The 14296-nt window shown below is 41.4% G+C and overlaps 2 protein-coding genes across 2 annotated transcripts in view; both read right to left on the bottom strand.

The window, feature by feature from the left end:
* TBX19 (T-box transcription factor 19) overlaps positions 1 to 9984 on the bottom strand; it is a 28313-nt gene extending 18329 nt beyond the window's left edge. The window contains exons 1-2 of the mRNA XM_082439448.1: positions 8452 to 9984; positions 1244 to 1508 (exon numbers count right to left, since the gene is read on the bottom strand). Of these exons, the coding sequence (XP_082295574.1) occupies positions 1244 to 1508; positions 8452 to 8648 (462 nt within the window). The 5' untranslated portion in view covers positions 8649 to 9984. The remainder of the gene's footprint in view (positions 1 to 1243; positions 1509 to 8451) is intronic.
* Positions 1 to 14296, bottom strand: part of SFT2D2 (SFT2 domain containing 2) — an 842470-nt gene that overhangs the window by 782138 nt on the left and 46036 nt on the right. The gene's annotated exons all lie outside the window — the stretch shown is intronic.

The following is a 14296-nucleotide window of genomic DNA, read 5'->3' on the forward strand; positions in this document are numbered from 1 at the left end:
CGAATCCCCGGTCGCCTGAGCTGCCTCCACCTCTCTGAGAAATTATTGAGGGGATATTTTTTAGAAGCTCTTAGGGAGCCTAACTTTGGAGCTGCTTATAGGAGGGTGAGGGGTGGGTTGGTCTAAAGGGTGTTCAGTTTTCTGCCAAAATCCTGGCTTCCCTTTTTTTTCTCTCCCATTTTCAGCACAATGATGTGGATTTTGCTCTGTTAAAACATACTGTTCTTCTTCCTATAAAGAATCCTCATATCTCAAAATCCTGACAAGGGCTGCATTACCTAAAGTGTAATGACAGCTGACATCTGCTGGCTACATAAAATCCACTCTTTGTGATTCAAACCAGAGGTTTATTGAAAATCTCATGTTGTGACATCTGGGAGGGAATAATAGTTTACTTTTCAATTTCCTGTTTTAATAAATAACTGGAACCTTCTGAATATTGCAAAGACTTAGGTGGATGACTTCCGCTCTTAAAACAAGAACCCCTATGTCCCAGCTAGGTCAGCACAGAGATCAGAGAAGGGGTGAAAAGTCTGAGGGCTAAGAGGCTGACCAAAGGGAAATCTGGGGGAACAAGACCTCTTCCTCTCAGCTGTGTCTCTAATCCCCCAAAACAGTCTAATTTTATAAACCAAATAACAACCTTGCACGGTACACTAGTGTTCACAATCCTACCAGAGAAAACAAAAGAGTAAAAAGCCTCAAAATCTTGTTTACTCTAATTGGAGACCTTAAATAAAACCTTCCTTATTTAAGGTTTGTTTGGATATTTTTTTCTGAAAACCCAAAGCTGATTCAATATTCTATTGATAATTATCATAATGCCCAAGTGGAGGGAGCAATTATTTCATTTAGGAGCAGCTTTTTATTAAGGTAGTTGTCTATTGCCAACATGCCACTTACACCAAAAAGAGGGGAGAGGGAATAACAAAACCCTGGTACCCACAAATATCTCCCTCCTCCTCAGCTGGGTAAAAAGCACCACACACAAGACAAAACTCTGAAAGGCCCCCGATGATTAAGTAAACTACTGCGCTCTCTCACTCTCTCTTAACATCAGGAAGTCCATTAAAAACTGAAAGCACCAATTAAGAGCTGTTTATTCCTGTTCACATTTGGACTCCGGGGAATAATTGGCTTCCGTGAGAGAAGAGGTCGGTGAGGACCCCCTAATTGCCTAAATGCACCCTTGATATTTCTTGATTGGTGTTGTGGGGTTAGGGTGGCCGGGCGACAGTCGTACCTGCCCACCTCCATTGAGCTTGTTGGTCAGCTTCACTTTGCTGAAGGAGATGGGCGCCTTCATCCAGTGGGCCCCGAAGTTGGGGGAGTCCGGGTGGATGTAGACACAGCTGTGGCTGGAGACCTCAGGCTTGCCCGCGGGCACCCATTCCCCATTGACGTACTTCCAGCGGTGACTGTCCGTTGGGACAAAGTCCAGCAGGAGCGAGTACATGGCATTGGGGTCCAGCCCCGTGACGCTAATCTTTAGGACCGGGAACATCCGTCTAAAAGAAAAGGCAGAAACTGAGCCACAGGAAGGATGTTAGAGTTTTAGGGACATCTCCCTGCTTGTCCAGCCCTCTCTCCACGCAGAGGAGGCCTTCCATTTTCTGCCCCGGGGGTGCAGAAAATGCCCCGGGGGAGGCCAAATAAAGAGGGGCCAGGCCAGCGGCCCCAAGTCCAGCTGAGCCTCTTTTTACCAATGTATTTTATATCGGGGTTTTACTTTTAAATGTTGTGCTCCATTTTAAAGTCTGAAAACCACTGATCTAGTCATTTGACTAGAATGAAGTACCTCCTGAAGCTTAAGGTATATAGTCAGATGCCAGGTTCTCACAGAGCTTCCTTCAGAGGTTTCCTCCCAGCCTACGTCAGATTCTCATGCTAATGACACAAAGCAGCCCTTCTCCGTCTCACAAAGAACACCAGTTCTGAATAATAGTAATAGCGTTATAGGGAAAACATGGTTTTGTGGTAAAGTGAGTGAAGGGAACGCATGACTATACCAATTTAGGCCACTTCCTTTCCTGCAGGACTTGTCAGAGGCTTTAATGTACCAGTGTGCACCGTGAACCTTTGGAAAGGAGGTGAGGGGTTGTGCACACTCTGCACTTATGTACCAGTGCTACCTTCTTCTCACCGATCATCTTGTGGGAATTTGCATTCAAGAAATACACTTTGAGACACGCTGATCTGGATTTGCTGGTCCTTCTCCCACCCTCTAGGGCAACACCAGCAAGCTTACTCTCACAAATATTTGGAGAAGCTATCTCACCTGGCTTCTGATTCTCTTTAGTTTCCTTTCCCTTCACCAAACTTTCTAAGTTGCTCCAATCTCCTCAAAAGACCTAGTTTCCAGACAGACTCTCACCACCGTGCAATTGCCCCAGAGGCTGTCTTATTTGTCAATACATCTTTTAAAATCTGAATCCCCAAGTTGAGAAGCTAACAATCTAGGGTCTAGACATGTGCTACTCAGAGTGGTCCATGAATCAGCAGCATTAGTATCAGCTGGAAATTTTTTTTTTTTTTAATTTATTTTTGGCTGTGCCGGGTCTTCGTTTCTGTGCGAGGGCTTTCTCTAGGTGCAGCAAGTGGGGGCCACTCTTCATCGTGGTGCGTGGGCCTCTCACTATCGTGGCTTCTCCTGTTGCGGAGCACAGGCTCCAGACGCGCAGGCTCAGTAGTTGTGGCTCACGGGCCCAGCTGCTCCGTGGCATGTGGGATCTTCCCAGACCAGGGCTCGAACCCGTGTCCCCTGCATTGGCAGGCAGACTCCCAACCACTGCGCCACCAGGGAAGCCCTCAGCTGGAAATTTATCAGAAATGCAGAACCTCAGGTAGCACTCCAGACCTACTCAGTCAGAATCTGTGCTTTTACAAAATCCCCAGGTGAGTCATTGGAACATTAGAGCTTAAAATGTACTGGTCTAGGGAATCTTTAGCTTTTAAGACAATAGCTAAGGAGATATCCAAGGGAATAAGGGGGAGTCACTCTGAGGATTTGTGCTTCTGGTGAGGCTGGGAGGAGAATGAAAAGGGGGAAACTGGAATGTGTCCACTGCTAAGAGAAGGGGTTGCCAGAAGCGGAAGTGTTAAAAGCAGAATGGGCACAGATGAGGAACTGGAGGGTCACGAAGAGCACCTCCTGTGTCCAGAGGTGCCTGGTTTTGAGGTGAGGGGAATTGGGACATATGTTAAGTGCAATGGGAATTGGTACATATGTTAAGTGAAGAAACTAACCAACAGATGACAAGGGATGGATCTAGAGATGGACTCGAGCCCTCCAGGCTTCTCAGTCTCCTGAGTTCAACTTACACGGGCTCCCTGAGCTCTCTGGACAGAAAGGATTTTTTCCCTTTGGTTCGCCCACCTCATCAATACTTCCTTTCCGACTCCTTTGCTGGTTCCTCTTCCAACTCAGTCCTCCAGTTGTGGATGCGTAATGGGGATCTGTTTTCAGCACCCCCTCTTTTCTAAATGTCCTACCTTAGAGACCACTTCTAATCTCATGGCAGAATACAAAGAGCCTGGAGGATTTTATACCAACCAAGTTTCATACCCCCGGTATGGCGCTTAGCAAGCATTTAATAGATAGTACCTTTGAGTACTAGAGGGTGGGTGACTGAGATAATGAAATTGAAGCTTGGTGAGTTTAAGTAAACTAGCTTAAGGCCATATATTCAGGAAGGGTGGGAGCTGAAACCAAACAAACTGAACCAGGACCTACCCTTGAAATCATTCTTCACACTCACTAGGATGGCTATAATAAAAAAGGTGAACAACAGCAAGCATAGGTAAGGATGTGGAGAAATTGGAACCCTCATACATTGCTGGTGGGAATATAAAACGGTCCAGCCACTTTGGAAAAAAGTCTTGCAGTTTCCTCTGTTAAAATACAGAGTTGCCATATGATCCAGCAATTCCATTCCTAGGTGTATATGCAAGAGAAATGAAAACATACGCCCATAAAAACTTGTATACAGACAGTCATAGCAGCATTATTCATTACAGTCAAAAAATGGAAACAACACACGTGTCCATTGATGAGTGAATAAATAAAACGAGGTATATTTATACAATGAAATGTAGTTTGTCAATAAAAATGCTATAACATGGATGAACCTTGAAGACATTATGCTATACTTTAAATCGGTGAATTGTATGGTATGTAAATTATCACAATAAAGCTGTTAACAAAAGAAAAGTAAAGAAGTAAAGAAGCCATGGTGTCTTGGCTCTTAGAAGGACACATCCAAAACGTGGTAGAACCATTTGTTGTTTTATTCTCTAGTACTTCATTTGCCAAGGATTTTATTTTTATTTTTTATCACAACGCAAATGAACTAAGAGATGCTATGTATTTTTATCTCCATTATGCCAATGAGGAGTAAATAAAAGTCAGTCAACCAGCCAAAAGTCTTGTAACTGGCAATGGAACTCACCCTGCCTCTAAGCCAAGTTCAGTTCCTCTTGCCTCCCCCCTGCCTCTTTCTCTGGCCTCACAAGGACCCGGATGTGTTATCTATTTACTTATGGGCAGCACTCATGACCAGGCTATGCTTTCAGGGATAAACTGCACTTCTTATCAATTTGATCTTTTTTCCCTTTTCTTCCCAAGGTGTGGCTAACCACAGAGATGGCCAAGAGTCTTTGAGAAGCTGAGAAATATGTAAATCAGACCCCATATCAGAGAGAGAGAGAGAGAAGCAAATGTGGCAGGGCATATAAGCACTCCCCAAAACCAGGCTTGAGGAACCACACATGCTTAGGCTTGGCCAGTGAACTCTGTGCTGCTTTGCTGTGAGGCTAGTTTTCAGTTTTTATTTCTCTAACAGAGGATCTTGAGAGCCAGCACTGCTGGAGAAGGCTCTGAGGAGTGAGGTCTGTGGGAAGGAAGGAAGAGGGCAGAGATAAAGCAGATATTCTAGGTGGGAAAAAACAGCAGAGATGGCTAAAGGCAAAATTCAGGAAGTTTCACTTGTAAACTCCTTCCTCCATTTCCCCACAGAACTATAATAATCCTGAAACACTCATCAGAGCTTTTGGAGTGTGCATGCTTGTGTACACATGGGACATGGATGTTGAGGCTTATAGGAAGAGCAGCGAGAAACCAAAGTAGCCTGGTTAGAGGCGGATCACACAAATACATATGATTCTCCTAAACTGCAATTGTAGACTTCAGAGAAAAATATCCATGGACTACAGGGACATGGAAAATTATTTCCTGATGTGCAACCTTGGTTTTCTCTCCTCTTGCAACTCCATCCCTGGAAACTATGAACATTAGCTCACTGCACCAACATCACTTAATCACTGGCAAGTTCAACTTAATGATCCTAACACTTATTTTATGATAACAAATGAATACACCAATTACATCAGAAATCCTTCCAATTTCTTAAAATCTCCTCAAGGCAAATTTAATCCAAATGAAATCAAATTATTTAACTGCATGGAAATACACATGAAATATAGCTTTTTCCCCTAAGGTGAAGATGTTACCGTAGAGAAAACAAAAGGTGCAAGAGATTTCACTTACTTGCCACTGAAAGCTGAAATAATTTTTCTTCTGCAACCTAAAATATAAGTTCCTAGCTTAAAGGATGGAGATGAAAGGAAGTACTTACAAGCTGGATGCACTAGTGGTGATTCAAATGAGCTGTAGGGGAGTATTATAATTGTTATTGTTAGGTCTGAAATAGTATTGAATATGAATAAGTGAGCATTTTAAATAAAAAAGAAGGGAAGACAAAAGAAAGAGGAAAGGGAAAAGATAGTAAAACGGGGAGGGGGGGAGGGAGGGACAGGAGCGGGAGGAACGAAGAACCATCATAATCCCAGTTTCTGGGGATAATTCAATGATTTTCAGGGAAAATCTCTGTTTACTACTTCTGATCAATGTCAGAAGCAAGCCTCCTATTTATACACATAAATAAGTATCCATTTGAAAATGACTCTTTTAATTCATCAGCCCATCCTACGCTATTTTAAAACTTGCTATTACACAGAACAATTACACTCAAGTGTGCAAGAGCTATCTGATTACCCTCACTGAAGCTTTAGAAAAGTCAGAAAGTCAACTGCCTGCAGGGGCAGGCGAGTAACGCAAATGAAAAGGGCATAGGACAGGGTATTAACAACCAGGAATGTTTTTCTCCCCAGAGAAGGGCCACAAATCCATCTGCCTCAGGCTCAGGAGTTCGTGTGAAAGGCAGGGATGATGCATCTAGAGTAGACATCATTCTACAGCCAGAGGAAAATGGGTAAAACGGAGAGATACAGGAATAGATGGTGAGGAGAAAAAAAGCGGGGGGAAGAGATGAAGACGAGAGTAAAGAAGACAACGTAACAAGAAACATGTGTCTATATCCAGAGCAGGAAAGTGTTGTTAACAATTTATTCTGAGAAACTAAGAGATTGAGAGTAATTCCAGACCACGCTCATTGATTATCAACCACATCAGTTTCTTAGAGATTTGTCTTCCCTTCTTTATCTGAAGTACAAAGGGAACTTTCTATCTCCTGGCAAAATCTTGATGCTAAGGGGTTCAGAAACCCTAAGAAAAGATTCAGTTCACTAAGGAGGTGAAATGTCAGCAGGACCTCCACAGAAAATAAGAATAACCACGTTGACCATACTTAGACTCTACAAAGAATAGTTTTCACATAGTTAATGACTTTAAACAGGTGAAGACTTTTCAGTTTTAAATATGGAGAAAAAATTATATAGGTGCAAAAAGGCAAGAAAAAGCTCTTCTGAAATTATAAAAGTACATACCAATATGACATATTATTAAATTGAATTTTATAATGGTTTTAGAAACTTTTATTTATTCCTCATTGAAATAGATGAACTATATTTTTTCTTGACGGTTGTTACTTATTTTACTTCCATATATGACTGCTTTGACAGCCAAACAGATAGTATGAGGCTAAGTATTAGTATAACTACAGAGAATAATGAACAGAAAGTTCTACCTGTCATCAGACATCATAAAATTTTTACCATTGTGTCATCACTCATCTTTGAAAGGGAAGAAAGTAAATCCAATTAGGAATTGGAGATGATTCTTTGAAATTAAAAACATGTTTTCTATTTCTTTCTACCAAAAATAACGTGTCAATACAGATCAAGAGTAGGAACAGGTGTAATTATTACAAATATTAAAAACAATAAATCCTATATATGAAATAAATATGGGACCCATTTAGAGAGAGAAAATAGAAGCATCAAGCAAGGTTGATATTCCTGTTACTATTAATAATCACAATTTATTGAAACGCCCTTATTTCTGGAAGACGTTTTACTTACCAAGCACTTTAATGTCACACAACAACACTCAAGTTCATAATTTTCCAGATAGATGGGAATGGTTCATTCTCTATACCGTGCGTTTTATGCAGAAATGGAAAAGTGAGACATCAGGAATGGAAGCATTTTTCACAAGGACAAAAGACTGCCAGAAGTTCAACTAGCTTGGACTTTTCTGTCATTGGAGAACAGAATTTCTCTCAAGGGTCACAATCAAAGTTCTGCTGAAACTAACCATATTGAAAATGCCTTTCGACGTTTTGTACTTTTGTGACCATGTGAACAGAATGATCAGTGTCAACTGAACGTTGGGACCTGCTTGGCCAAGCTGGGAGCACTGAGATCTTCTTTCTAAATATTTTTATCTCCTCTACTAAATAGAAGCTCCTAATATTACCTAGACGTCACTTGGCAAGGCTAGATTTAATAGAACCCAAGAAATGCCAACAGAGATCCATTTCAGTTAATCCCTAATTTGTTGCAATGAAAAAAAAAAGGAAAGCATCTTCTCTTTTCTCAGGTCAGTATATTATGGTTTCATTAACTATTACTGCAACAGCTCTCACATCGTCATAAACACACACAATCTCAAATGAACACTCACCACAAACACACAGGAAGAAGCAGAGGCAGTGATAGGCAGTGAGATTAAATTTGCCTTTTGCCTCTGAATCTTCAACTAGTCAGAAATGTCTGGCAAGTTCACTACACTTCAGAGGAAACCATCCAGCTTCCAAATAAAGTTGCCCTTTTACCTTATCTGAACAGAGTTGGGGCTCAAAGAATAATAATCTGCTCCAGGATAAACAGTCAGTCAAAAATTAACATTATTTTCTGACATTTGAGTGCATTTCCCAAACCCATGGGACATGCCCCCCTTTATAATAATTTCCCAGAATTTCTTCATTTAAAATGCACGCAGGACAGGTGGTTTCACCCTCCACTTCTCTGATGATCTCAGAGAAATTAATTAAGTTGGCTGGGGGAAAGCCGTGGGAGACTGTCCTTCTCGGGAGCATGTATAATCAGACCCCGCTGCCTCTGAGTTAAGAGCGGCAGCCTCTGCAATATTCAAGGGGCTTCACTTCCCTTGCCAAGCCCCGCCAGCCCAAGCAGGGCTGTAGATAAACTCACCTGCCGTTCTTGGTCACGATCATTTCATTAGTGACTTCCTTGAACCTCTGCCAGAGAGGGGCATCCTCCAGAATGATCTGAAGTTGCTTCTCCGTAGGGTCGCCTTTTTCCCTCCCTGCCTGAAGCTCACTTTCCACCACATTGAGCAGGCGAGAGACGGTGCCATCGCTGGTCTTCTGTGTGCCCAGCTCACTCATGGCCCCTCTCAAACTTTGCTGAGAAACGTTACCTACTTTGCCTTCTTCCACCTCTTTCCTCCTGTCACTTGCCTGCTTTTCAAATCCAGCTGGACATGCCTGGGGAGCTGGGGAAGAGACGCCCTGTCTCTTGCCTAAGCTCCTAGCATGACACCCCTGAAAGTCTCCAAATTATACCACCAACCTGTTAAGCTTTAGTTGGGGTGGGGGGTGGAGGGAGGGGAGAGATGGGGAAGAAAAAGCCCTCTCTTAATTACTCACTGGATCAGGTGGGAGGCAGCCTGGCTTTCCCATTGGCTGCTGTGTATAGAGTAGACATTTAAGAAGAGTACTCCATCCAAATTATCAGGCTTTTATCTTGCTGTACCTGAAGAGGTCTAATCGGTGTATTGAGGACCATTTTCCTGTTAATTAAAATTGTTCTGGGCCCAGACTCCAACAATCAGGCAAATCATGTTTGTGTATAAATCATGGCATGTGACACCTATAGGGAAAGAGGTCCTGGGGAGGATCGACAAACTTGAAGCCAATACAGGCTTTCCTGACCCAGTCGAGAACCTAAATCCATAAGCGATTCACTAGCTCTGAGTAGAACAGCATATACGGAAGGCCAAGGGCACTGTGCCAAGGATTATGACAACTGTGTCGCAGGATGAAGGAAGGTGCTCTGTGTGCCACCTGCTCAAGGGTCAGAGATCAGGAGAAAAGCGCTAAGGACCTCTTTCTCCCAGGGTATCCCCTACTGGTCATCGCTCTCCTGAGGAATCCTACACATTCACACCCTGCTCACCTCCAGTGTCCTCGTTGCCTCTACAAGCAGACGAGCTCTGAACCTTGTTCCTCCTCCCTAGAATCCACAGCCTAAGTATTTCTTGTCTCCAAACCTAGCCAGTGGGAGAAAAAAAAAATCATTTAGCATCATATTAATCTAAGGAAGCACTCTGCCCCCAGTGAGTGAAAATAAGCTTTTTACATTATTATGCACAGCAATTTTAATCCCAAGTCCAGAAAGGCATTCTGGCTTTCCCCTTAGATGGTCCACAGCCTATCTGGCATTCTGGGGTGAATCCCCACTTTCCCTTGGGAGATACTACTAGTAGAAAACATTCCTTTTACCCATGACACATAGTACAAATGGGGAGGGGCAAAGGGCAGAGATAGCTCTACCTCCTCAACTCTGAGTAGATCCTGGGACTTGTGAGTTTTTCTCTTGCTACAGCAGAAAGCTGTAGAAGATCCAAGCAAAAGGAAAATAGCATAACTGACTCAATTTGCTGTACAGGAGAAACTAACACAACATTGTAAATCAACTATACTCCAACAAAGGAAATGTTTTAAAAAATTTATTTTCCTTTAGAAAAGGAAAATAAAAGCAAAAAGGTAAGATAAAGTCAGGGTAAGGATAATATACAAAATGCATTCAGTGCCTCCTAAGTGCCAAATACTAATGAAGCATCCAATGATGAATGAAACAGAAATGGCCCTGCCTTCATGGAATTAACAACCTGAGAGAGAAGATGAATGACACAAAGTAAACAACAACTGAGCAATTACCAATAGTGATAAGTCTATGAAGACTATGGAAAGGGGTGAGGTGGTGGAGAAAAATGGGTGCAAAGCCATGTGGGGTTGCATGGACAGTCATCTCTGAGGAGGAGACATTTCAGCTGAGACCAAAATGATGACAAGGATTTAGTCAGGGAAGAGTTGGGGGAAGAGTTCAGAGGAACCACATGCAAGAAGCATGGCTTGGGCCATTTAGAGAACAATGAGGGGGCTGGCGTGGCAAGAATACGGTGGTGAAGAGAACAGAGTGAGATATGCTTTAAGAGGGGCCTTATGAGATATAGGAAGGAGTTTGGATTTTATTCCATGAGAGAAAGGAAACTACTGTATTAGTGTGTATTAAAGCAGGAAGATAGCATGTTTTGCTTTGTGGTTTTTTTTTTTTTAATCTGGATGATTTATAGAGAATATAGTAAAAGGCAAGAGTTGAAGAGAAAAATTAGAGGGCTGTTATAGTGGTTCAGGTGAGAGATGGTGGCAGCTTAGCCTAGGGTGGTGGCAGTGGCCACAAAGACACGTGATTAGACTCTAGATACATCTTAGAAGTGGATATGGCAGAACCACATGAGGGACTGGATGTGGGGGGAGGGAGGGAGTGTCTGCGGTGAATGATTAGTATATGGGAGGGCCATTTACTGAGATGGGGAAGGATGCAGGGAGAGGGGTTTACAGAGGTACTGCTTTAGTTAGGGAAAGAAAAATTTTCATTTTCAGGGAATTAATATTGAGAAGATTGTGACAGTCTGAATAAGATGACCATGCCCTAATCCCCAGAACCTGTGAATATGTTACATGATAAAAAGGAACTCTGCTGCTCAACATCATACGTCATCAGGAAAATGCAGGTTAAACCAATAATGAGTTAACACTACGTGACCATTAGAATGACCAAAACCCCAGACACTGACAACACCAAATGCTGATGAGGATGCAGTGCAATAGGAATTCTCATTCACCACTGGTGCGAATGCGAAATGGTACACCCACTTCGAAAGACAGTTTGGTGGTTTCTTACAAAACTAAACATACTCTTACTACACGATCCAACAATCACACGGCATGGTATTTACTCAAATAAGTTGAAAACTTATGTCCACACAAAAACCTGTACACATGTTAACAGCAGCTTTATTTATAACTGCCAAAACTTGGAAGTAACCAAGAAGTCCTTCAGTAGGTGAATGGATTAATAAACTGTGGCACATCCCAACAATGGAATATTATTCAGTGCTAAAAAGAAATGAGCTATCAAGCCATGAAAATACTTGGAGGAAATTTAAATGTATATTGCTAGGTGAAAAAAGCCAATCCAAAAAGGCTACATACTGTATAACTCCAACTATATGACCCTCTGGAAAAGGCAAAACTATGGAGACAATGAAAAGAACAGTGGTTGCCAGGGGTTGGGAGAAAGAGAGATGAATAGGCAGAGCACAGAGGAATTTTAGGGCAGTGAAAATACTCTGTATGATATCATAATAATGAATACCTGTCATTATACATTTGTCCAAACCCATAGAATGTACAACACCAAAAGGGTACAACACCAAGAATGTAAACAATGGACTTTGGGTGATGATGAAGTGCCAATGTAGGTTCATCAATGTGACAAATGTACCACTCTGTTGCAGGATATTGATAGTGGAGGAGGCTATGCATGTATGGGGATAGAAAGTATACGGGAAATCTCTGTACTTTCTGCTCAATTTTCCCGTGAACCTAAAACTGTTCTAAAAACTAAAATCTATTAAAGGGGCGGAGGGAGGAGGCTTTGCAGCTACAACTAAGTTAAAAATCTGAGATGGGGAGATTTTATCCTGGATTATCAGGGTAGGCTCAAGGTAATCACAAGGGTCTTTACAAGAAGGAGGAAAAAAGATCGAAGTCAGAAAAGATGTAGGCACAGAAGCAGAAGTCAGAGAGAAGAGATGATAATGTGCTGCTGGCTTTGAAAACGGAGGAAGGGGTAACAAGCCCAGGAAGTTGTAAAAGATAAGGAAATGGATTCTCCCCTACAGTCTCCAGAAGAAACACCTGCCAACACCTGGATTTTAGTCCAGTGAAACTGATTTAAAATTCCTGAGCTCCAGAACTGTAAGATGATAACTTTGTGTTGCTTTAAGCCACTAAGTTTATGGTAATTGTTACAGCAGCAATAAGAAACTAATAGAAAAATCACAAGACATCTAAGGCAGAGATTTCAAGAAGGAACTGCTTAGAACTATGGCACAAGTGTGGCTCTGGGCTTCCTAGCAGCCCATGCAAAGTGGGGGAAATACAATCTGGCATACATTACACTGTGCTCCTAAACTAAAAACAAGCCATTTGCCCAAGAGAAATTTCTATGAATCTTTAGAGGAAAACACTGTGTGATATACTGAGCAGTGTTTCCTCAAAGAATCCATAAACACCAGTAAGATGAGGATTCCTACCTTCAAAGAGTGTAACAATCTAGAAGAGAGAAAAAGGCATATGCCCAGGGAATTCCAATACAGATATGTGTGAAGTGTACCAATAAGGGAGAAAAGAAGGAAATAATACTATTTTTCTTATCAGTTATATCCAAATCAGTGTGCTTCTGAAAACTAGGTTAGCACATGAATATCTTCAACCAGTGGGCTCAGTAAAGAATGGCCCTTGGAGATTGCACAGGCAATGGCTCTGGGGTGAACCCCAAGAGTCACCTAGCAATAAAAAATGGTTTACATACTCTTGACTTTTAATCTGACCTGTCTAGACAATGGCTCCACTTTCCAGGTTATGTCACCTCTAAGGTCTGTACTATATTAGATAGTTTAGATTGAACCATATGAAATTACTGTTATTCAACCTCTGTTTTATTTGAAAAAATAGCAATTTCATATGGTTCAACTAATCATTAGATTTGAAACTAATATAAAATGCTTTGACTGAGACGGCTATATAGTAATATCATTTTACTTAGATCATTGTTTTCTAGTTACTAAGTATCTTGCTATAGATAATTTTGAAAAATATAAGCAAGTAAAGAAAAACTACCCATAATCGCAACACCCAGAGATGACCTCTGCTAACAAATTTGGTGTAGATATTTTTTATTTACAATATATGCATACTTTTTCCTTTAAAAATGGAATTTTTAAATGCTTCTGAGTAGGCATGGCAGATTGAACACATTCTTTTATATCTGCTCTCCAAACAGCTCTAAAATGGTACTAAGGTAAAATGAAATGTAAACCCACAAAGTTGAGGAGTACAGGAGAGGAAACAACAGCAGATAAGAGATGTCAACAAAATTTTGGAAACTGACAAAACAAATGGCTGAGTGGTAACTGATGAGGCAGATCAGAGAAAGTTGAAATCTAAGTTTCAAGGTGAAGAAGCCAATAAGAAGCAAGCCAACTGTGCCACAAAACTCTGAAATATCTCAGGGATTTGATGCATCATATACCTCTGAAAGGAAGAGTGGGCAGGTAGTTCTGGCTAGGACCAAATAGGAAAATTTCTTGAAATTTTATTTAAGAAACAGTTAACTTTTGAGATCTTTACCCCTCAGCCAGGCAATTGTGCCTACCCATTGCAGCAGAAAACAAGAGAATGACTTTCAGAAGAGAGGGGATTTGAGAGGATTTGTACTCAAAGACAGCAGTCGCTGGTGGGGGTAGTGGTGAGGAACATACTGAAAACAGAATATTATGACACACTCCTTAGGTAATAGACTTGGTGATTCCTCAATGCAATGACCCATCCGCAATTATCACCAACCCCAATCAAATGGGAAAAGCCAAACTTTGTAAAACTCTGCCCATGCACGTAGGCATTCCATTGGCATTTACAGGCACACCTCAGAGATATTGTGGGTTCAGTTCTAAACCACCACAACGAAGCGAATATTGCAATAAAGAGAGTCACATAAATTTTTTTGGTTTCCCAGTGCATATAAAAGTTATGTTTACACTATACTGTAGTCTATTAAGTGTGCAATAGCATTACGTCTAAAAACAATGTACATACCTTAATTAAAAAATTCTTTATTGCTAAAAATGCTTTATTGCTAAAAAAAATACTTTATTGCTAAAAAATGCTAACCATCAGAAAATGTT

This window comes from Balaenoptera physalus (genome assembly GCF_965194825.1).
Source record: "Balaenoptera physalus genome assembly, chromosome: 1".
In the NCBI taxonomy this organism is placed as follows: Eukaryota; Metazoa; Chordata; class Mammalia; order Artiodactyla; family Balaenopteridae; genus Balaenoptera; species Balaenoptera physalus.